The sequence below is a fragment of the Nematostella vectensis genome, chromosome 1, assembly GCF_932526225.1.
Source record: "Nematostella vectensis chromosome 1, jaNemVect1.1, whole genome shotgun sequence".
In the NCBI taxonomy this organism is placed as follows: Eukaryota; Metazoa; Cnidaria; class Anthozoa; order Actiniaria; family Edwardsiidae; genus Nematostella; species Nematostella vectensis.
In genome coordinates, this window is record NC_064034.1 from 10,269,059 (window position 1) to 10,294,157 (window position 25,099).

At 40.8% G+C, this 25,099-nt stretch overlaps 1 protein-coding gene across 1 annotated transcript; it reads left to right on the forward strand.

Annotated features, from left to right (window-relative positions):
• Positions 1-81: 81 nt before the first annotated feature.
• LOC5507512 (FAS-associated factor 1) lies at positions 82-24,407 on the forward strand. Its single transcript, XM_048723910.1, has 19 exons — positions 82-209; positions 279-347; positions 438-484; positions 1,872-2,011; positions 6,965-7,059; positions 8,146-8,376; positions 8,462-8,545; positions 8,671-8,772; positions 9,032-9,176; positions 13,522-13,585; positions 13,909-13,990; positions 18,396-18,457; positions 19,047-19,139; positions 19,746-19,882; positions 20,873-20,961; positions 21,160-21,330; positions 22,355-22,492; positions 22,842-22,919; positions 24,025-24,407. Exons 1-19 carry the CDS (start codon positions 162-164, stop codon positions 24,103-24,105), a joined length of 1,956 nt encoding a protein of 651 aa, XP_048579867.1. The 5' UTR covers positions 82-161; the 3' UTR covers positions 24,106-24,407.
• The last annotated feature ends 692 nt before the right edge of the window (positions 24,408-25,099 follow it).

Genomic DNA, 25,099 nt, shown 5'->3' on the forward strand with positions numbered 1-25,099 from the left:
GCCGCTAGACCGCCGTTCACTCGAGTGCGCGAAGAGTTGTTCTTTGCGTTTTTTTTTTTAAACCGGGACTCCTGTGTAAAACTATTGACGTCATTCATATGCAAATTTGAGTGTCGTTCTCTTCTGCGCATGTCCGCGCTCTGTTTTGGAAAAAAGAAAAGATGGCTGCTGAGTATGGCGACCGAGAGATGATTCTCGCAAACTTTCAGGTGGGTATAACTCATCATAACCCTAGACAATCAATGTGGTAAAGTGATATTTTATTCTCCGTTTATTAGAGTATCACCGGTATTGAAAACCTTGATGAATGCATCACGTTACTAGATCATCACAATTGGGATTTGACGGTAAGTTTGGAGAAAAGGATCCGGTGTTTTTGGGAGCAAAATAATTTCTGAAATCCTGAACTTAATTTATATCGTTTTATGGTTCTACAGGCATGCGTTAACTCTGTGTTAGCAGATCAAACGGACTCGCCAATAATGTAGGTTGATATAATTTGTTATAGGCGTTTACTTGCGCTATTTGCAAATTGAATGGTTGCGAGAGAAAAAATACTGTGTCATTCTGACGTGAAAATCAGTTATAAGTAAATGCATGTGTATGTTATGTGCGGATTTATGTTTGTTTTTTTATACTAAGCTATTTTAATTGTTTATTTACCTTCAAGTTGTGCGGAAAGAAAATTTGCATCAGACAATGTTTGAAAGAATATGCAAATAACTAAGGATTTTGCCAAATTTTATAGTTTTGTCTTTTTCGTTTGTGATCGCGTTTATCCCAAAGAAATCTAGAATGTTAGTAGTGGTTTAATTTTCTTTTTTATTATATACTTTATTTCCTTGGTGAGAAAGATTAATTTGTTTTTAAAGAAAGAGACATGATTAGATTTGTATGTAGCATAGGTACTGGTTGCATTGTTCATTGCGTTTCTTTGTTGAATCTTTGGATGATTCCAGAAAAAAAAATAGTCATGGAAACATCTTTGTTATATTCGAATTGAGCATTGAAACAAAAACAAAAAATTAATAAAATAAATAAAAAAGTATTTTAAGCATATGAAACCACTCTAAATCAAACAAATGATATGACTTAATAAATTCACGGAGCAGTGGTCCTTTGGGGGCATTGGTTTGAGGAATTATTATTATAATTAAAATTCAATGACAATTATAAATATGTTGCTGTTGCTGTTATTATTGAAATACATATAGGGATTGTTCACCCTTTTTAAAAAGTGCATGATAGTTGATTATAAGTTACAAGTTACAATCATCCATTCTCACTGACTATGATGTGTGCGTTGAAACAAAATGTGGTAGTTGACGATGGCTTAAAGAAGGACTTGCGGTATAAAAGTTCTCATTCCCAAGTGCAGAGCTCGGCAAATATTGAAGAAGCAGAGCAGCAGATTAAATGAAATCATTCCCTTTACACACAAGGGAATAACATCCATAACTGCTTAGAATTTGTTTTCTACAAGAACAATGCCAAATAAATGTGCTTGAAAATAACATTTAAAACAGTGCATGCTCGTTTGAAATTACACTATTCTAAAGCGTGCACATAAAAATACCTTTAAAAGCTTCATGACAGCAAATGACAATTAATGATAGTGACCTTCAATCACTTGTGATAGTTTTATAGACTATTATCGCCAATGAGAGTGTCTTGACAATTGATGTCACCCTGCACCCACATCACTCTGCCACTTTGTTAGTACGGTACAGTCCTAGTAGCCTAGTCCTAGAGCTAGTCCAGTTTGAGTGTAATTATTGAAATAATGGCTTTGGCTGTAATGCATTCTGATGCTGTCCTTGCCAGGAACCCTTGCTTACATGGCTCATACTAATCACTTCTCCTTTTCTCAGTGTCCCCCTCTCTCCTAGTCCAGAAGTTCAAATAATAGGAGAATCAGTACCCTTGCACCACCCCCCTAGACGTGTCAAGTTCCTGGTGGAATGGAAAGACCAAACAATACCTGTTGTGTTAGATGATACAGATTCTGTTGGCAAGTATTCTTTATATAAGCTTTGTGTTTGGTTGGAGGCGATTTCTAGTAGCTTGCAGCTTGAGGTCTATGTACTGTAATCTGTCTGTCTGTCTTCTCTGTAGTGGTATCATGGACCTAATCTGTTTTAAGGGTCTATGGTACTCACTCATTGCTACGAAACAATGTTGCTACGAAAGGGAAAAGCACTACATTGATTAGATAGACTAAAATTGCTGAGCGTCCTCTAAATCGATTATGCGGCCCAGTGGTTAGCACCTTTGACTCGTAAGCAAGCGCTCCAGGTTCAATCCCAGTCTTTTTTAAAATTTATTTTTTTGAAACTCCAGTTCTAACTTTCTTTTTTTCCAAAGAGACTAATATAAACTTTTGACATTTTGTAGAAGGAAATGCAATTTTTATATGTTTTTAGAGAATAAAAATAGATGTAAAAAAACAAGATGGCGGCCATGATTACGCAAGAAAAACACATTAATTTTGAACATTTTACAACAATTGTAATTTTTTTTTCACTCAAACCATCGATATTACCATTGCTAACAACTTAGCGCATGGGATTTTTGTTTTTTGAAAAAATGAAAAAGTTATTACCAAATATGTGGTTTGTGAAGAACATAAAAATTAACCATTTCTCTCTGTATCAAAATTTTGCGAATCAGATGCGTGAAGTTTTAGAAAATAGTGATGTTAAAACATGTAAAACATGCATTTAATGTTAGATTTGAACAGTAGTTTTCCGATACGTTTTTCTGTTTTGGGTCATGTGACCATGGGAGGGGTCAGATGACATCATCACTTGTGTCATTTATGTCTAAAACACTTATGAAGCTTTTATAAAACAAACAAATTTCCCTAGCAACGGACTCAAAAGATAGTACCATAGGCCCTTAAAACAAGAAAAAATGCCTTGTTAAATTTGATGGCTGGTTTATATCACATCTGGTATAATTGAGGATAGTTTTAACCCTATAGTGAATACGAAAAAAAAAAAACATGGGTTACTTGAGGGCGAACAAATCACAATGCTTTACAACGTTTTCCTTATACTATGTATCTATGCACACCCTATGCCTACATCAATTCCTGGCCGCCAGGATCAAAAAATGTCACGCATGCGCACTAGAGACAAATTCAATGCAAAGAAACAAAATGGCGGCCCGAAGCGTATAAACTCATGGGGATCTTTGAAGGCTTCTCACACCTTATATTATTGGTGTGATTTCCCTCAGCTTCGAAACCTCAAGTCTATAGATAACAACAAATAGTAAGGTCAGCTTCGATTGTATCTGTGTTATCTTCAATAGTGAATAAATCCTCTTATATCTATTGCTTTTTCATGTGTTCGCATCGTGTTAACCTTCGTTGAGTTATCTTCACGAAATTGTGAAATATAAGGCCTTGGCTGCATAGATAAGCTCGCCACTTCTTCAAAAGGCTCTTAGATAAATAATAAAGAAATTAAGCCATAGTATTTTTTTTATGGTTCATGTGAAAATATATACGACGTTCTTGAAGTTGAAGAAGTGATACCGGGCCGAACGAAGAGGGAAACATAGGTTCTTTTGTGCTTGTATGCTCGTATGAGCCCAAGATTACGGGAGGTGAAGTTTCAAAGGAGCATAAAATACCTGTATTTCTGCAGGACATCGCTTTATGTTAGAGAAATTATTTGCAGTAAGAAAAATAGCGACGGGGTTCGGTACCTAGTTACGACTTTGACCATTTCATTTGGTAAATTCCAATATCCAAAGGTTATTGTGTGTGTTTCAACCCACTTGTGTTTCAACTACTACTTTTTGGTGTGATCACTTACATCAGTATAACAGACTTATGTATGATAATTATAGTAAGCCCCATATAACTATATAAGGGGACACCTGGAGCCACCTGTATTTAGCCAATGGTAGAGGGAGATGGTAATAGGGAATAAAGAATTGGAAGACCACGCCTAAACATACAGCATTGATTTAAATTTCTTTGATGGTGTACCACCCCTAAAGTCAAAGCTCTTACATTTAGCACCATCCTCCCATTTTATTGGATCAAACTATCCCTCAAACCAGCCCCACCTCCCCTGCTTAGATCTGCCCAACCTCCGTGTTAACAGAGGACTTTCTCTTTCTCTCTGTTAGCAGGGAACCCCTGAAGACTAACATGCAGGTAATACCTCTCTTACATCTTGTCCCAGCCCACAGAGATATATCAAAATGAAAATGTGACCTTTTTTAATCAGAGTATCACTAAATATAAAGATAATAATATAAAGTGGCCCTCTAAACATGACATGAACACATGCTATTATGATTTTTACTCCTTTCAAGTTAGTTAAAAACTATTGGCTCCAGAGGGGAATAGGAGTCTCATTTGAGAAGGTATTGCTTACATGCTCTATGTTTTCATGCTCTTTTAAAATAAACAATGTGGTTGTGAGGAGGGGCCTATAATAAGGCTGTATTATCACTGGTAATGATGGCCTACAAGGTCTAGCTAATGAAAGAAATATATTTCTGAATTGCAAGGATTACTGGGGTATAACTTAATATTTTGTAATATTGTACTTATACTACTTGTTTTAAAAAACAACCTAGAGAAATAAAAATATATGCAAGAAATGTCTAGTATTTTTCTATTAAATAAATACAGAGTATAACAGCCATTGAAATAATGCCACTCTGTGAGAAACGGCTATTCTTTTTTCTATCAATTACTCAATTTTAAAACATTTTGCAGTCTGGTATGAATAAAAGGTTATCTTTATTCATAAAAGCATTTTTTTTGGAAAAAATAACCAGGGTTATAAGCATATTTTTGTAGAAAATTTTAAAACTGCAAATATTTTATGATATAATAAATGTATTAATTGGTTTATACCCAGCGAACGCCAGCCCAGCAAAATACATAGAAAAGGGCCTCGCTAGCATGGTGCTTGGTTTACTACAGTCAGATCATATTAGGAGGGCCAGTGGGACTAGTAACAATTGAAAGCTCTCTTCACAGATAATGCCCTCTTGTCTGGCAATGGAACATTCACAGGGGTTGACGGTAGGAATAGTAGATCAAAAAGCAGTAAAGGTTGTAAATTGTTCCTCAACATTACTTAAAGGATCAGAAAAGTTGTAGGGGAGAACAATCTGGTATATTCATTACACAATGGTACTGTATTCTCATTTAAATGTTGTATGTCATAAGCTTTGCTTGACTAAAAACTTTCCAGCTTTTTAGTGAATTTTAAGCAACATTATTCATGTATTTACATTTTTCCACTGAATGAGAAGTTTGATTGGCAGTTTTCCATGCAACTTACACACTCAATGACCCCAAAGATCATATGGCCACCAAGCTTCTGGACATGGAGATTTGCCAGTTCACTTGGGGGAGGGGCGGAGCTACTCCATTTAGGATTTTGGTATCCACAAATCTTTTGAGATTGAACTATTAACTGTAAATATTAACAACTCAGGGAATGTGTGTTATTTTTTGGGTTGTTGTTTTGCCTTTTGAGTCAAATTATCAGGTTAATTATCATATGGGTGTGCCTGTTCGTTGATAGATGCTTTAAAAATGAGTAAATTGTAAAGAGTTCATATAATAGTGTTTTGCTTTGTTTTCTATTGACATCTTTAAAGGGTATGAGACACATCCATTTAGGCATTTAGGGTTATTTCTGCAATGATCCCTCTAAAACCAAAATCTTGGGGTATCACCTGGGAGCCAGTATGTCCATCTCAACCACAAAGCATTGGTCCTAGGGAACAGAGGCCAAAACAGTACTCCTGTACCTAGAATAAAATGTGATACTGAACATTTAATTGAACTGTAGACCTTGATATAGCTAAACTTTACCAACCAATACACAATCACCAAGAACCTGGGTCAGAAAAACATAGCTAACAGTAACAACAATAAAAGTTAAAAAAAGAGTTTTATTTTCCCAACAAAAATAGTTATAACATCTAAACATTAATTACAAAAATGACATGAATTACTGTGTAAGTAACTAGCTTCAACTGAAGTTGAATATACATATCAGTAATCTTTTTTTTTCCTATTCAATAAGTAAGTAAGTACTAATGGTTTAGTAGAGGGAGGGAGACAATCGTTCTGAAAAGAACAGAAGGTGCGTTCGCCCAAATTTCCGAATCTTTGTTTCTTAAGATAGTCTGGTGAAAGATAGGCTGGTCAACATCTTTGGCGACCTTAGAGGTTCAATTAAGTCAGAGATTTTAATAATAATAACGATACAGAAAATTTGTGACATTGCTTACCACAACAGTACCTCGGCTGGTTCCGGAAATCTCACCCGCTGTTCACTTCAAAATCTGATACCAACAGGTGAGGCAAAAAGTCCATGCCGTAGTAGCTAGTCAGTAATGAAGTTATAATGAAGTTAAACTATTTTCAGAGTGATCTCATTGGAACAGTTAAGCTGATCTTGATGATTTTCTTTACGAAACAATGTCTTCATGCTTGTTTTCGCGCCATGTTTCTGTCATTCTTCTCATTGATAGCAGAAAATCCAGAAAATGTTCAGCAAATCGGTAGCAGATTGCCTTTTGAATCCTTCCAAGGCGTTTCTTAGTTAAATCACATAGGGAATATTAGTTCGTTATGTTTTAATTTGCTTTTTATCGGCATAAAATTAGCCAAATTCCGGCCAGTTATCGTGAAATCCGCCATGCTCGAATTCGCTTGTCGTGCTTTGACAACTGCGTGTGCGTGACATTTTTTTATCCTGTCTTCCTGGCCATTTTGCTTGTTTATACTCTAGGCAAGTTTTGCACCATCCCCTAACAATAATGCAGTAAATGTATTGTGGTTTATACTCACAGTATTTTGGCTGCTAGAAGGTGAAGTGTTGCTCCCCCTGGCTGTTTCCCCTGTACATAATAACACATTGTAAATCTATTTAAAAACTGGGTTTTGAGCTAATTGTGATCTTATTGACTTTTCTAGGGACCATTAAAAGAATGCTGGAAATGCAAATAGGAATTCCTATGGATCAACAAAGCCTATTGGGATGGGCACATCATCTACAGATAACAGACAATGTAAGGCAATCAACCTATTGGCATGCCTACAACAAATACAATACACCCAAACTAGACTACACAACAAATCACATTTTAATAAACTATGTAAATCCCTATGCAAACTGCACCTGCCTGCATTGCTGGGCCGAATTAAGCCCGTGTGCGAAGTTCAGAGTGAAAGTTTAAACTTGACTTATTTTTCATACATGACGGGACCAAAGTCAATCCAAGACTCCATCATTTTACTTGTGTTTTCCAAAGGCAACCCACAATTCTGTTGGAATCCGGTTGAATTTGGGTCCTTCTTTGTCTCCTAGGGCTATAGTGGTTGCCATTTTTATGACTGAGAGTGACAAGAGGACAATGAAAAATAATGAATTTAGTCTGATGATTAAAAAATAACATGTGGGATTGTGTTCTGCACCAGGAAAGTTGTGCTATGCTCGAAGCTGTGACATGCTTGAGATGTTGGCCAAGTGCTTGCCAAATGTTTGAACTTAATAAAAATTTTGCCAACACTGGCCAACTCCCGCCAGCACTTCCCAACACGGTGTTCAAACTGCGCCAACATTGCTGGGCCAACGTCTTGCCAGCGTTTCGTCAGCAATGCTGATGCAGTTTGCACAGGGCTTAACACTGTCATGAAGCAACTTTATTATTTAGATTTTTTACAAGTGCACACAGGAAACAAGAGCAACAAAACATGGCATGCCTACACTTTCCATGATATAATTTATTATATTTGTGATATTTGATGATCAACCAAACTAGCATGTGCTTTTGATGTATCACCAAAAGTTATGCCCCTTTTAAGTCAAATGGGAATGAATTTGAGGTTATTTTTGTTACCTTTCTCTTCTTAGCAATGTTCTGTCAACACACACAAGTTGAATCTGACCAAAAATCAGTGGAAAGTGGATGAGAAAGTTAAAATAGAGCCATTCCTGGAATTTAATTCTAGTTTGTAAATCTATTCCCGGAAACTCCAAGAGTGTGTTATAAGAAATGTCTGTAAAATATGATCAAAAAAATCTTTTAGAATATAAAGCAGAAGACACATGGTTTTAAAGTGGATCCATAAGCTGCAGTGCAATTTTCTTTCAGACCATTCTGAAGGATCTTTACTTGAAGGAAGAGACTTCTTTGGTTCTCCTGACTCCGCGAGTAACCGAGACACCCAAGCCTACGCAGCCATGCACATCTTCTTTCAAAGCGGAGTCTGTTGCATGTAGCAGCAGTAGCGGTCCTAATTCCATGGATAAGATTATGCTAAATATTAAGTGTCCAACCAAAGAGTTTAACCTGCCATATCCCATCACTAGGACCATTGGAGAGGTTTGTGTTTCTTTCTTTAATTTCTTGAGATTATATTCAGGTATTCTGGTTAATACTTAATTTTTTATGCTGACCTTTTATGCAGGTTAAAACAGATCTATTTTCACTGACTGCAATTCCCTCTCGTAACCAGTGTTGGTCTGGCTGGCCAGACAATACAAATGATGAGGTGAGACTCCAGACACTAGAGGAAGAATACGGTAAAGGACAGACGAAGGGACAGATCGCCAGACAAACAGACTATCATGTATTATCTGTATTTCATTTGAAGTGCTTAATATATTGTATTTTTAGAGTTCACTGGCAGCAGCCAATCTCGCTTTTCCTGTGCATAATCTCATTATGAACCCAAAAGATGATAGCTCAACTTCTCAAGATCTTCCTGTTAGCAAACCTGTAAGTACTGTAAATGGTAATTCACCAACATATTTTCTATTAGTAGAGCATTTCACTTTGTGTTCTCTTTATTCTTCTTAGTGGTTGCTGTAAGTTATATTGCATAATGACTGTTTGCTGGAGCATGCATCACACTGGTCTGCCTTTCCTCACTCCACTACAGGTTCCATAACTATCTGCATGCAGTATATACTGACAGGCACAATGTTTAAATGAGGAAGACCCAAAATAGTCTTATAGTACTGTGCTCACTTTCCAGGGGTCATCTAAATCATCCAGCATAGATGTGGACATGGATGGTCCAGAAGATCTTAGTGATGATGATGAGGAACCATACCATGTCCAGGATGATGATGATGAGATGTTTGCTGATGTCCCATGCCCGAGACAGATCAATAGAATGTGTAAGCACCCTCTTCACCCGCCAGTAATATCATACTGTCTCTCTACATAGGCATGATCTGTAGTAGGTACATTAACAGGGGAAAAATGAAAGTGCTTAAGGGTGGAATGGCAATGCTGAGATGTGTGATGATGTCCCATGCCCGACACAGATCAACAGAATGTGTTAGCATTCTCTTCCACCAGTAATATCATACTGTCTCTCTACATACACATGGTCTGTAGATAAGAGAGGGAGGGGGAGGGGTTTAAGGGTGGAATGGCAATGATGAGTTGTTTGCTGATTTCTCCTGACCGAGACAGATCAATAGAATGTGTAAGCACCCTCTTCACCCACCTGTAATATCATACTGTCTCTCTACATACACATGGTCTGTAGATAAGAGAGGGAGGGGGAGGGGTTTAAGGGTGGAATGGCAATGATGAGTTGTTTGCTGATTTCTCCTGACCGAGACAGATCAATAGAATGTGTAAGCACCCTCCTCACCCACCTGTAATATCATACTGTCTCTCTACATACACATGGTCTTTAGATAAGAGAGGGAGGGGGAGGAGTTTAAGGGTGGAATGGCAATGATGAGATGTTTGCTGATTTTTCCTGACCGAGACAGATCAATAGAATGTGTAAGCACCCTCTTCACCCACCTGTAATATCATACCGTCTCTCTACATACACATGGTCTGTAGATAAGAGAGGGAGGGGGAGGGGTTTAAGGGTGGAATGGCAATGATGAGTTGTTTGCTGATTTTTCCTGACCGAGACAGATCAATAGAATGTGTAAGCACCCTCTTCACCCACCTGTAATATCACACTGTCTCTCCACATACACATGGTCTGTAGATAAGAGAGGGAGAGGGAGGGATTTAAGGGTGGGATGATGGCATTGATGAGTTGTTTGCTGATTTCTCCTGACCGAGACAGATCAATAGAATGTGTAAGCACCCTCTTCACCCACCTGTAATATCATACTGTCTCTCTACATACACATGGTCTGTAGATAAGAGAGGGAGGGGGAGGGGTTTAAGGGTGGAATGGCAATGATGAGTTGTTTGCTGATTTCTCCTGACCGAGACAGATCAATAGAATGTGTAAGCACCCTCTTCACCCACCTGTAATATCATACTGTCTCTCTACATACACATGGTCTGTAGATAAGAGAGGGAGGGGGAGGGGTTTAAGGGTGGAATGGCAATGATGAGTTGTTTGCTGATTTCTCCTGACCGAGACAGATCAATAGAATGTGTAAGCACCCTCTTCACCCACCTGTAATATCATACTGTCTCTCTACATACACATGGTCTGTAGATAAGAGAGGGAGGGGGAGGGGTTTAAGGGTGGAATGGCAATGATGAGTTGTTTGCTGATTTCTCCTGACCGAGACAGATCAATAGAATGTGTAAGCACCCTCTTCACCCACCTGTAATATCATACTGTCTCTCTACATACACATGGTCTGTAGATAAGAGAGGGAGGGGGAGGGGTTTAAGGGTGGAATGGCAATGATGAGATGTTTGCTGATTTCTCCTGACCGAGACAGATCAATAGAATGTGTAAGCACCCTCCTCACCCACCTGTAATATCATACTGTCTCTCTACATACACATGGTCTGTAGATAAGAGAGGGAGGGGGAGGGGTTTAAGGGTGGAATGGCAATGATGAGTTGTTTGCTGATGTCCCATGCCCGAGACAGATCAATAGAATGTGTAAGCACCCTCTTCACCCACCTGTAATATCATACTGTCTCTCTACATACACATGGTCTGTAGATAAGAGAGGGAGGGGGAGGGGTTTAAGGGTGGAATGGCAATGATGAGTTGTTTGCTGATTTCTCCTGACCGAGACAGATCAATAGAATGTGTAAGCACCCTCTTCACCCACCTGTAATATCATACTGTCTCTCTACATACACATGGTCTGTAGATAAGAGAGGGAGGGGGAGGGGTTTAAGGGTGGAATGGCAATGATGAGATGTTTGCTGATTTCTCCTGACCGAGACAGATCAATAGAATGTGTAAGCACCCTCCTCACCCACCTGTAATATCATACTGTCTCTCTACATACACATGGTCTGTAGATAAGAGAGGGAGGGGGAGGGGTTTAAGGGTGGAATGGCAATGATGAGTTGTTTGCTGATGTCCCATGCCCGAGACAGATCAATAGAATGTGTAAGCACCCTCTTCACCCACCTGTAATATCATACTGTCTCTCTACATACACATGGTCTGTAGATAAGAGAGGGAGGGGGAGGGGTTTAAGGGTGGAATGGCAATGATGAGTTGTTTGCTGATTTCTCCTGACCGAGACAGATCAATAGAATGTGTAAGCACCCTCTTCACCCACCTGTAATATCATACTGTCTCTCTACATACACATGGTCTGTAGATAAGAGAGGGAGGGGGAGGGGTTTAAGGGTGGAATGGCAATGATGAGATGTTTGCTGATTTCTCCTGACCGAGACAGATCAATAGAATGTGTAAGCACCCTCCTCACCCACCTGTAATATCATACTGTCTCTCTACATACACATGGTCTGTAGATAAGAGAGGGAGGGGGAGGGGTTTAAGGGTGGAATGGCAATGATGAGTTGTTTGCTGATGTCCCATGCCCGAGACAGATCAATAGAATGTGTAAGCACCCTCTTCACCCACCTGTAATATCATACTGTCTCTCTACATACACATGGTCTGTAGATAAGAGAGGGAGGGGGAGGGGTTTAAGGGTGGAATGGCAATGATGAGATGTTTGCTGATTTCTCCTGACCGAGACAGATCAATAGAATGTGTAAGCACCCTCTTCACCCACCTGTAATATCATACTGTCTCTCTACATACACATGGTCTGTAGATAAGAGAGGGAGGGGGAGGGGTTTAAGGGTGGAATGGCAATGATGAGTTGTTTGCTGATGTCCCATGCCCGAGACAGATCAATAGAATGTGTAAGCACCCTCTTCACCCACCTGTAATATCATACTGTCTCTCTACATACACATGGTCTGTAGATAAGAGAGGGAGGGGGAGGGGTTTAAGGGTGGAATGGCAATGATGAGATGTTTGCTGATTTCTCCTGACCGAGACAGATCAATAGAATGTGTAAGCACCCTCTTCACCCACCTGTAATATCACACTGTCTCTCCACATACACATGGTCTGTAGATAAAAGAGGGAGGGGGAGGGGTTTAAGGGTGGAATGGCAATGATGAGTTGTTTGCTGATTTCTCCTGACCGAGACAGATCAATAGAATGTGTAAGCACCCTCTTCACCCACCTGTAATATCATACTGTCTCTCTACATACACATGGTCTGTAGATAAGAGAGGGAGGGGGAGGGGTTTAAGGGTGGAATGGCAATGATGAGATGTTTGATGATGTCCCATGCCCTCGACAGATCAGTAAGAATGTGTAAGCCCCTGCTTCACTATTCACCCATTTTTATCCCTGTATTTTAACCACTGAACCTCCCTGCCTTCAGGGCTGAATTTTTACCCCTGGCTGTAGCACCTAATCCAAACCTCCCCTCGAGGGCTGTATTTTTACCCCTGGCTGTAGCACCTAATCCAAACCTCCCCTCGAGGGCTGTATTTTTACCCCTGGCTGTAGCACCTAATCCAAACCTCCCCTCGAGGGCTGTATTTTTACCCCTGGCTGTAGCACCTAATCCAAACCTCCCCTTGAGGGCTGTATTTTTACCCCTGGCTGTAGTACCTAATCCAAACCTCCCCTCGAGGGCTGTATTTTTACCCCTGGCTGTAGCACCTAATCCAAACCTCCCCTCGAGGGCTGTATTTTTACCCCTGGCTGTAGCACCTAATCCAAACCTCCCCTCGAGGGCTGTATTTTTACCCCTGGCTGTAGCACCTAATCCAAACCTCCCCTCGAGGGCTGTATTTTTACCCCTGGCTGTAGCACCTAATCCAAACCTCCCCTCGAGGGCTGTATTTTTACCCCTGGCTGTAGCACCTAATCCAAACCTCCCCTCGAGGGCTGTATTTTTACCCCTGGCTGTAGCACCTAATCCAAACCTCCCCTCGAGGGCTGTATTTTTACCCCTGGCTGTAGCACTTAATCCAAACCTCCCCTCGAGGGCTGTATTTTTACCCCTGGCTGTAGCACCTAATCCAAACCTCCCCTCGAGGGCTGTATTTTTCCCCCCTGGCTAAACCACTAAACCTGTCCCTCCCCTCCAGGGCTTTATTGTTACACCTGGCTATGCCACTAAACCCACCCAGGACTGTAAAATCTTAATATTTACTACCTGCCAAATGATATAGGTATTGTGCCTCCTTCCATGGATCATGTAATGAATGAGTTTAGCAGACTAATTAATGACCTATTATCTATTTCTACAGTACCAGATGATTGCTTAGACACTTCAGATAATTTGATTAAATTTACAGCTCAGTTTGAAGAGAGGTGAGCAATGCATCTCCTATTTTCTTGACTTTTTAAGTACTATCTGCATTACATTTGCTTGCTACACAAGAAAATACCATTTACAAAAGGTGAAAATATTGATAGCCTCATCCTGGTTTAGGGGGGGTACTTAGCCAATTTTTTTTTCAATTCAATTGATACCCAATGATTGGGTAAAGAGGCCAAGGGTCTGTAACCCTGGCCTTGTTTAGGATAAAAATGCCTGAAGTAATCCTGTTTAGACTCAGATTTATATTCTTGGAAAAGAACATAACTTTCCATTTTCTCTGACTCTCATGTATGTACATGTTTTTTTAACTCAGATATGGTGAGACTCATCCACATTTTTACATGGGACCCCTAACAGAAGCGATCAGAGATGCAAGTGGCAAGTCAGCAAAAGAGGTGAACACCATACTTAGATGGAGGACAACAGTTATACAAACATTTTATTGTGCATTTCCAAAGTTTGTGATGGGATATAGCTTCATGGTACAGCTAAATTTAGCAGCTCAGATTTTAGGCATGGATCCAGGAAAAAATGCCAACCTGTTTACGAAAAAGAAAAGCGCTGAACCCTGTCGCCTTAATAAACAGAAAATGAAGACATGCAACTCTGGCTTTTAGCTTAAGGGGGGGGGGGGGGGTTGGCTCTGTGACAAAGGGGGAGGTGGTATTTTTTTTTTGTTACATATGGCTTTTAATCGTCATGCATCATCATCATCATTATCATCATCTAAGATTATGGTGATATCAATAATCATCATTGTCATCAACATTATGTTATCATGATGTTGGTCATCCAACCATCATTCACAATTACCATACATCATTATAATAATCATTGCTATCATGATCTTGAACATGTCAATCATAATAATTCATAATTATCATACATCATCATCTAAGACCATGATGATATCAATCATCGTCATTGTCATCAACATTATTTTTATCACCGTCATTGTCATGTCAATAATTATAATTTATTTTTATATATATTTATCCCGGTTATCAAATGTGTGATCCGGGCTAAATCCGACGACGCTGACATCATCAAACTACTTTGCTTTGTATAAACAGCTATAGTACCTCATGTCATAACACTCTTGTTCAATTTCCTTTACCGTGTGGCAATGCAAGCCACGACGCGTTATTTGCTCGTGCATGCAATGCCTCTGCGTATTTTACCTAAATCAATTTCTGATTGGTTTGATCTCTAATAGATGCCGACCCCACAAAGGTAACAAAGGAGAAAAATAACTTGCCCTTATTTTTTCAGAGGTGTTAATCCGCCGATATTAGATACGCTGTGTCTACTTGCATGGCTTCCGGTAAAGGAGGAAAAAAACTAGATGTACGGCTGTCTCCAATATTTTAGATGTTTAGCCTAAATAACAAGTTTCTGGCTTTAAAACACTTCCTCGATTATTTAGAACAGCCAAGCGACGATTTTTAGCCTGAAAAGCTATGCAACAAGCGGCCCGCAAATGCTCGGCAAAGTATGAACGAAGCGTGGAGTTCGACATTTCATGCATCGTTCATTATGCGCCGAGCATTCGCATGTCGCCTTTTGCGATTTTTTTCAGGCTCGAAGCCATCGTTTGACGGTTCTAAATAACGGTGGGAGGTTATTAAAGTCAAAACTTTTCATTTTAGCTTAATGGCAAAAAGAAAAAAGGGAAGTGCATCTACTTTTTTTCTCCTTGCACAGCTGTTATGGCGAAAACGGTGTCGAACTCCACGCTTCGTTCATACTGTGCCGAGCATTTGCGGGTCACTCAATGCACAGCTTTTCAAGCTAAAAAACATCTCTTGGCTGTTCTTAATAATCGTAGAAGTGTTTCAAAGCCAGAAACTTGTTATTTAGGCTAAAAATCGAGAAAATTGCAGACAGCCGTGCAGCTAGTTTTTTTTTTCCTCCTTTACCGGAAGCCGTGCAAGTAGACACAGCGTATTAGAAATCCTTACTTAATGATCCTTTTAATCTTAGCGTAGGGGTAATTGGCTTCTTTGAGGTCTCCCTTCTGTATCCCAATAGCAGTTTTCAACTTGTATTGATAGAGCATATCAAATTCCTCGCAAAATATATATAATGCTGATAATAAATAGGAAAATGACAATGTTTATATAGGGCGTGTGCATATTTTAAACATTTTTTAATTGAAAATAAAGTAGTCTCAGCAATAAATTAATAATGATGAAAAAGTAGATACCTACCCTTGAGTTTTAAAAGGAATAAATGTATATGCCCATGGTTCGGATTGCATATTCGTAGGAAGGATTTTTCAACGAAAAAAAAGGATTTTTTTTATTGAGTCAAAAATTTTGTTTACTTATTGTGGTTATGGAAATATCTATCCGTGATCTAGCCGATAAAATTGTTAATTATAGATTATGGAGTATAGAGAGAAAAAAAAACGTATCATCATATTTTTTTCTAAACTTATACTTTCTCTATGGAAACTAAAGCGCCACTGAAGCACGTACCTCTTCTCGGATCTTCATCTACCGACAGAGCTGCATTTTAAATGCAAAAATAAAAGCTACTCAATTTATAGCACAAAGACTATCAATGTGGTTATACCAAGATATTTTATTCATTTAACTATAACATGTCTGATTTAAATGAATTTTTTACATCACGATGTCAAAAAGTACATTCGGTAATATCGCGCTTGAAAATCATGAATGCAAATAATTTTTTCTCTCGCCGCAGAGAGTCTGCCGCTTCTCAATAAGTTTTTCAAACCAAATCCCGATAATCTTTGAAAGCTTTTTGTCTATACAATACGCATGGATATTATAATTGAGATGCGACATTTTAAGAGAAATTTTATCCAAAATTACAAACAACAACATCAGCAAGGCAAATCTAGCGTTTTGATCAATAAGTTTCAATTCACTTGCAAACGATGAGCGTGTAGTTCTGTGCGCCGTTTGTTGTCTAATTCTGACCGGGCTCAGTTGTCTCTTCCTCTGTGTCGATCAGTGTGCTGATTTCCTGTATTTTAGTCCTAAGTCCAATGAGTTCTTTGGCCAGAGTTCGGTCCTGTGACCGCATGTCTTCGAGCTCCTTTCTGACCCAATACAGACCGTTTTCAAGCTCATCTTTCCTCTCTTCTGGAGTCAAGCCACTCATTCGCTTCATGAAAGTATCTGGCCGGTTGTCATCGCATTTCTCGTTTAGCTCTGTGTTTTCTTTGCTTGAACTTTCTGAGTTTTCTTCATTGAGGTTATCCCCTTGGTTATTCGTATTTTTCTCCTGAACATCTCCGTTGTTGCTAATAACCTCCATGTTTTGCTCGCTTGGCTCACACACAGATATGGTTCGTCGATCCGACACAAGCTTGATTATATTCCCGTGTTTGCTGTAGGGGTCTCTTTCTCGAGGTCAATTTTGCACACACGATTCCCTGTTATAAAATCTCGCTTACATGCACTCAAATAATTGCGATTGTTTAGCGGACCAATCGGAGTGCTCAAATCACTACTACTAAGCTAGTGTTGATCAAAATAAACGTCGCAAACAATGCGCTATGAATATGAAAACAACCGCGGACTAGCGCAGGGCGATTGACAACCGACGCTAATTATTACACTTGGCAGCTCTTTATTGACTTTTGTTATCTGATTCTGTGATTGGCGGTGTTATGATAACACTGTTATATGAAATGAGAAAGAGCTGATGAGAGCTAATGGTTGTTTTGCTTGTATTTCCGTTACATTCTCTCCTCGGGCCATCATGCGCTGATAAGTGTATTGTTTAGACGATCTTGTTGTTTTCAATAGTTCTGTAGCCCTTTCATTTCATGGTTTTTACATGCCTTGTGATATCGAAGCGCTCTTAAACACCGATCACGCCATAGAAATAACATAGTGATGCTGATTCTTTGATCGCGGGAAACGGCTCTTCGAAATATTGAATAATTCCGAGAAAATTAGCAGATGCAATTTTAATTGTTTAAATACTTCTAATAATGAATGTCTCATTGTTCATGCACAATTTAATCAAGGTCTTTGGGGCATGATATTGGTCTTAAAAAAATAATTATTATTTCAAATCGGCACGTACTTAATTTGTATTTTCAAGAAAGACGTCTTCTAGCTTAATATTTGAATAGTGCTGAACGAGATTTAAGGCTGCATCTCCCGTTTTTCCGTACTAAAATGATCCCCTTGAGGGCATTAAAGGGTAATAACAAATACTCAATAATAGAGTATTAATACACAAAAGAGTCATTCGTATCTCAGTCCATGCATACACACGCGCTCCTTGGGGACAAGTTAGAGTGGGGGATACAGGAAAAAAATACAGCAATTATGAGTGGATAAATTCCTTTGTAGGGGGTGAATTTTCCCTAGTTCGCAGGCCAAGGGAGCCATAAAAATGCTGATGCGTTATTTCCTACTCAGGATAGATTTATCGACCACCTCGACCTTCAACTCACTTCCGCCGGAAATAAAACTTGAAGCCCTAATCTTCGTGAGCTCATAGAAGATGTGGGAGGAGAGCAGATAGAATCTTGTTTCAAGTGCTATTCTTGATTTTTTTTTTCTGATGATCTAACCCTTTTAATGTATTTACAAATCTTGATTCTGTTATTTCATAAATATCCATAAAAGCAAGAGATCATGGAGTTCGTTCTTAGATTTTATCCTTTTTTGCTGAGTGGATTTTTTTTCTTAGCGTATTTTTGGACTAGTTTTCATAAATTCAAACCATGTTTGTGAGAATGAATTTTCCCGTAAAAACGTCTTTTGTAGTAAAGACTCCTTTCATGACCGATTGTCGTCTTTCATTCTACAGAGGCGACCATTGTTGCTGTACCTACACCACGATGGCAGTATCCTCACTAATGTGTTCTGCAGGTTAGTTCTGGTGATTGTGGTTATTTTTTTACGAGATTACGAATTTAGAATTTTATGTGATGTCAAACGTAGATATGGTTATGAAATGGGCACAGTGTCCAGTTAGCATTCCCAAGGAACAAGCGCTTTCTTTAGCGCAGCTATGACGCTGATGACAGAGATATGAAGGCCCCCAAAATGCTAAGTCTGGTTCTCAGCAGACACGTTCTCGTTCTCGCTAGGCCGTGAAACGTGGAGTTTCAGTTCGTAATGTGCGGAGAAAAACGGCTATTTCACGTCTTGCCGTTTGCGTTACGTCTTCCTTGCCTTGGTTCCATTTTCTTCTGCTGCCAGGGGAGGGTCAGCAAAGGACCGGTGGTTTTCTGAGCATGGAACAGTAGCATTAAGTAGCAAAAGCAAGTGGACCATGCGCTGTATGTTCTTTGATGCGGGACAGTAACCAGAATTTTTATGAACATGCGTTTTAATTTGTTTTACTGCATCCATCTTCTATTAAAAATAAAACGTATTTGCACGGGTTTCCACGCCGTCTAGTATATTGCACAAGCAGTCACTTTTTTGCTCATATACCCGTATGTTTGTCTTAAAGTCAACTTCTTTGCGCCGATACCATCATCAACTACATCTCCAACAACTTCGTCATCTGGGCGTGGGACATGACACTTGACACCAATAAGGCTAGGTAAGACTCGTACCAAAACTTTCTTACCTAGGCATTGAACATAACACCAGAGTAGTGCTCCCCAACACCATGTGCAAAGGAGACACCATGTAATCTTAGCAGTTGCAGTGGACGAGGAGATACTGGATAAGAATACTGTTTTCTATGAGGTTAATAAACAGATTTTGTCGCTTTTTTTCTCAAAGAGAACAATCCCCCCGGATCCTCCCTGCATTTCCTGTACTTTCTGTTTAGGTTCCTCCCCTCTCTTGTCTTGAGCACCCTATCAAAACTAATGCTGCACCAGCTTTGTGTTGTGTTTTTTTATTATGCCTGACAAAAACTCTTAAATACAATACAATCCATTTTATTTGCATTTCCTTATTATTCCTTATTTTCTCACATTACTTTACCTTTTTTTCTAAACATTTACTTATTATTTTTTTCAATATAGATGACATGCCAAGAAATGCTTGGAGTCTAAATCAACTGTTAGGGTTTTTAGACAGATTATGTTTATGTTCAGGAGTAGCTTTCAATCAAACATACAACATACAAAAGGCGTTAGCTGAGTGGCACCTGCCCCTATCACGTCCCGCTCTCTGAATTCTTGGTGATTCTTTGTAGGCTGCTGGATATGGTAACGCAGAATTTTGGAAGTGGTGCCGCTGACACTGTGCGGGGCTTCCCCCATGAGCAATTCCCGCTGTTAATAGTTGTTATGAAGAACAGATCTGCTATGGAAGTGGTCTCAGTTCTTCAAGGTATGATCAGGTCCAGCGTTAAAGCTTGATTTGTACTGTGTATGTTTGTTCACCGCCTCATATTGTATTGTCCTGTGTCATTTTCTGTCATCCTTTATACCACATGTTGTCCCGTGTCATCTTCTGTCGCCCCTTATCCCGCGTGTCGTCTGTGTCATCTTCTGTTGTCCCTTATCCCGCCTGTTTTCCCGTGTCATCTTCTGTCGTCCCTTATCCCGCTTGTCTTCCCATGTCATCTCCTGTCGTCCCTTATCCCGCGTGTCGTCCCGTGTCATCTTCTGTCGTCCCTTATCCTGTGTGTCGTCCCGTGTCATCTTCTGTCGTCCCTTATCCTGCATGTCGTCCCGTGTTATCTTCTGTTGTGCCTTATCCTGCATGTCGTCCCATGTTATCTTCTGTTGTCCCTTATCCTGCATGTCGTCCCATGTCATCTTCTGTCGTCCCTTATACCGCGTGTCGTCCCGTGTCATCTTCTGTTGTCCCTTATCCAACATGTCGTCCCATGTCATCTTCTGTTGTCCCTTATCCCGCGTGTCGTCCCGTGTCATCTTCTGTCGTCCCTCATCCTGCGTGTCGTCCCATGTCATCTTCTGTTGTCCCTCATCCCACATGTCGTCCCATGTCATCTTCTGTTGTCCCTTATCCCACATGTCTTCCCGTGTCATCTTCTGTCGTCCCTTATACCGCGTGTCGTCCCGTGTCATCTTCTGTCGTCCCTCATCCTGCGTGTCGTCCCATGTCATCTTCTGTTGTCCCTTATCCCACATGTCTTCCCGTGTCATCTTCTGTCGTCCCTCATCCTGCGTGTCGTCCCGTGTCATCTTCTGTCGTCCCTCATCCTGCGTGTCGTCCCATGTCATCTTCTGTCGTCTCTTATCCCGCATGTCGTACCGTGTCATCTTCTATCGTCCCTCCCCCCGGGTGTCGTCCCGAGTACTGTGACGTCTAGCCGCATAGTAGGACTCTAACACATCTTGTGTCACGTGCCAGGTCACGTGTCTCTTGACGAGCTGATGACAGGGTTGATGAGTGCGCACGAGACATTCCAACAAGCCATGACGCTTGAGATCAAAGACGAGGTACGTACACCTTTTACACCCTGCACCATCTACTATCATGAATTCCAGGAAGCCAATTGGACTAAACAATCTTCAGACACCCCCTCAAATAAACCGAGAAAAGCAACCAAAGGGAGACCGAGAAGCACGTGTTTCTGTTATCAGCTCGATGTCAGTGCTTGCTGATTTGTCTCATGATTAGTGCTTGGGTTGTTGTAGGAGGAGCGAGAAGCGCGTGAGATGGTACGCCGGGAGCAGGATGAGGCCTACCAGGAGTCGCTGCGGCAAGACCAGGCCAAGGAGGAGGAGAGACGGAAGCAACAGGAGCAGGAGATGATGGAGAAGAAGCTGAAGGAGGAGCAGACCCTGCACGAGGCGCAGATTAAAGAGGTATGGCATAAGTGGGAGAACATATAAGGAAGGGGGGGGAGGCGTAGCTTAAGAAGGCGGGGCATGTGTTTACCATATGGGAATAGACCCTGCATGACGCGCAGATTAAAGAGATATGGAATAAGTGGGAGAACATATAAGGCAGGAGGGGGGGGGGGGAGAGGCGTAGCTGAAGAAGGCGAGGCATATGTTTACTATATGGGGATAGACCCTACACGAGGCGCAGATTAAAGAGTTATGGCATAAGTGGGAGAACATATAAGGAGGGGGGGGAGAGGCGTAGCTGAAGAAGGCGGGGCATGTGTTTACCATATGGGAATAGACCCTACACGAGGCGCAGATTAAAGAGGTATGGCATATGTGGAAGAACAAATAAGGAAGGGGGGGGGGGGGGGAGAGGCGTAGCTGAAGAAGGCGAGGCATATGTTTACTATATGGGAATAGACCCTGCATGACGCGCAGATTAAAGAGATATGGCATAAGTAAGAGAACATATAAGAAAGGGGGGGGGTGGAGAGGCGTAGCTTAAGAAGGCGAGACATGTTTACTATATGGGAATAGACCCTGCCTGACGCGCAGATTAAAGAGATATGGCATAAGTGGGAGAACATATAAGAAAGGGGGGGGGGGGGGAGAGGCGTAGCTTAAGAAGGCGAGGCATATGTTTACTATATGGGAATGGATGAGGCGGGGAAGGGGAGTAATAGACCCTGCAACAGTATAGTGTCATAAAAAAGGCTGGCGTTATTTAACTGTATGATTTGACAGGGCTTGGGTTTGGGTTTTAACCAAAAGTAGAAAGAGGGAGGGGAATGCAAAAGGCAAATACTGCGCGGAGGAGAAGTGTTTTGGGAGTAAGTCATTGCACCGAAGACATTGAAGAGGTTTGTCGGAGGAGGAAAGTGCTTCGGAATGCATGGAATTCACGGAGAAGTAGATGTAGCAGATAAAAGACGTGTATAAAGGGCGGCTATGTGTTATAGAGTTAGTTAAATACAACGAGTATTGTTTTGTTTTCCTTCAGGCTCAGCGGCTATCCCTGGTGGACCAGTTACCGGACGAGCCCGGTCCAGAGTGCACAGAGCCCATCTCAGACTTGAGGTTCTGGTTGCCGAACGGAGAGCGAATCCAGAGGAGATTCCTGGCAACGAGTCGGTTGAAGGTAGGACCTATCATTTAAAACTAGATGCCGTCAAATTCTATCCAAGCCATGTTCCTGGAGTGAGGGAGAGGGTAAAAAAAAAACTGATAAAATTTTCGGGATCAGACATCTTGAAAGTCTCTTGAATAGACGAGTCCAGTCTCCTAAGAGAAAATAGTTGAAAAGTAATGGGTTTTAGGGTGTTTTACGTTCTGAAAAAAATGAATATTTCAGATATTTTGTGTTTGTAAAGAAATATGCTTCGTGAGCTGTGAAATGTTCGTAATTAAAAAAAATTCTCTATCCTGTGGATTTCCCCTTATCATTGTTGTGTTACCTTTCTACTAATGTGCGCTCTTGTACTTCCCAGGCGGTATTAACGTTTGTACAAGCGAAAGGTTACTTAGAGGGTGAATACAAAGTCGTCACTAACTTCCCCAGGCGAGATGTGAGTGCTGTAGGCAAACTAACCTTTCTAGAGTTTAAGGTTTGATAAAGGTGTGCGGTGCGGCATGTTTGCACTTTATCGAATCGATAAACAACCCTCACTGAGGATAGGCCAAGTAACACGAGGCAATTTTCGTCTGCAACTGGCAAAGCAATGATCGTTGCGCGCGTAATTGCCTCGTGTAACATCCCCTTTTTGCAACTGGCAATGCAGCAAATCATTGCGAAAAATTATTGCGAAAAGTAGAGCTCGTCTCTACTTTTCGCAACAAATCGAGACAAGTTGCATTGCGAAAAAAATATTGCGAGCGTGTGACATCCCTCTGCAACTGGCAATAATTTTTATTCCCCATCATTGCGTTGCAAGTTGCAGACGAAAATTGCCTCGTGTAACTTGGCCTTATGTTTGTTTGGACTTTGAGTCAGATTTATCTCCCCCTTGCTAACGTGCGTGCGTAGGTTCACGCCTGTTTACAATTTTTGCGGAAACAGCTCAAAACGAAACCCTTAGAAAAATATTTCTTGTCCTTATCCTAACTTTTTATCCAGCTAAAAGGTAAACCTTTGAACCAGGGCGGTATATTCAGATTGCACTTCTCGGAACGCCTTCCGGTGCACGTTTGCCTTACATTGTTTTTAAAAATCACGGGTGGCCCAGTGTGTTAGCGCGTCAGCGTATGGTGCCTCCTACCTCTGCTAAAACGGGTTCGATTCCCGGTCGAGACATGGATCTTTCTGTTTCTCGGCCCTGAATTTAACTTGCTGAATGTATGTCTACTTACTAGAAGCTGGTGTTTCTCAGTTCCAATCTGAGACGAAACGGGTTCGATTCCCGGTCGAGACATGGATCTTTCTGTTTCTCGGCCCTGAATTTAACTTGCTGAATGTATGTCTACTTACTAGAAGCTGGTGTTTTTCAGTTCCAATCTGAGACATTCTTAATAAATACGTAATAGGAATTTAAATGTGAAGCGCTTAGAACATGGTTTATACTGTTTAAGCGCTATATAAATGCTATATTTTTTTATTAACTGCAGACCTCCCTCCCTGCATCGCTCGACATTTTTAAAACTTCACAACTCTTGACTATGACTCTCTCATTTCAGCTCTACACTATAGACAGCTCACAAACGCTGCAGATTGTGGGACTTTACCCCCAAGAGAAGATCATCGTGGAAGAACGCTAAGGCGTCATGCTCTGCGCATGCGCGTATTTGTGTCATGCGCAGAAGGACGCATCTTTTGGACATGCGCAGTAGGCACCCTTAATTGATCTAATTAAATTCATTCAATTCCAGTTTTCGTATGTAAAGTTCAGGTCAATTGTTCTATATATATTTTTCATGTATAAAGGATATTCTTATTTAGCAAAAGGAAAGCTCTGGTTATTTTTAGGAAAAATTTTGATGTTATGGAGTCGCAATGATGATTGTAAAGCGAAGCGGGCATGATAAGCGTAGCTGCAGAAATAAAGTAATATATGAACTTTGACAGTTGTTATCAATACGGGTAAATTCATACTATACTTGATGATCAGTTTGTATGATTAAGTTTATTGGTAGCCCGAATGTTAGGCCCTTTAATCGTTCCCTTTGAAGTACATACCGGGAAGCGATGAAAGAAATTTTCCTCTCTTTAAAAATATAATCGCCAGATATTCAGGCTAGTTACTGGCACATAATTTCACTCAGCTTGTTTTGTGTGTTGACTCGCAGGCTGTTTTTGGCTTAGTCTCACTGCGCAACTGGTGCCATGTTTGGCGCAGTGTTGGTTTATAGTTCACTGTACAGGCTGTCTTTAATTAGGTAGAGCTTATCTGGTGCAGTGTGTTAGTGCATGCTCTGTGTAGGTCAGCTTGTGCGGTGCAGTGATTGTCACAGGGGTGCATATCTAGGGGTTGTCACAGGGGCTCATATAGGGATTATCACAGGGGGGGGGGGGTTAGGGGTTATCACAGAGAGGGGGTGTAGTTAGGGGTTGTCACAGGGGGCGCGTAGCTAGGGGTTGTCACAAGGGGCGCGTAGCTAGGGGTTGTCACAGGGGGCGCGTAGCTATGGGTATCCATGGTGCGCTTAGCTAGGGGGTATCCAGGGAGCATAGTTAGGGGTTATCACAGTGGTCATGTAGCTAGGGGTTATTGCAGGGGGCGCGTAGCTAGGGGTTATCACAAGGGGCGCGTAG

Coding starts and splice junctions, on each gene's coding strand:
- LOC5507512 (XM_048723910.1), top strand. CDS start 162: ATGGCTGCTGAGTATGGCGACCGAGAGATGATTCTCGCAAACTTTCAG. Junction 8,377..8,461: donor TCACTAGGACCATTGGAGAG/GTTTGTGTTTCT, acceptor CCTTTTATGCAG/GTTAAAACAGATCTATTTTC. Junction 8,773..9,031: donor ATCTTCCTGTTAGCAAACCT/GTAAGTACTGTA, acceptor CTCACTTTCCAG/GGGTCATCTAAATCATCCAG.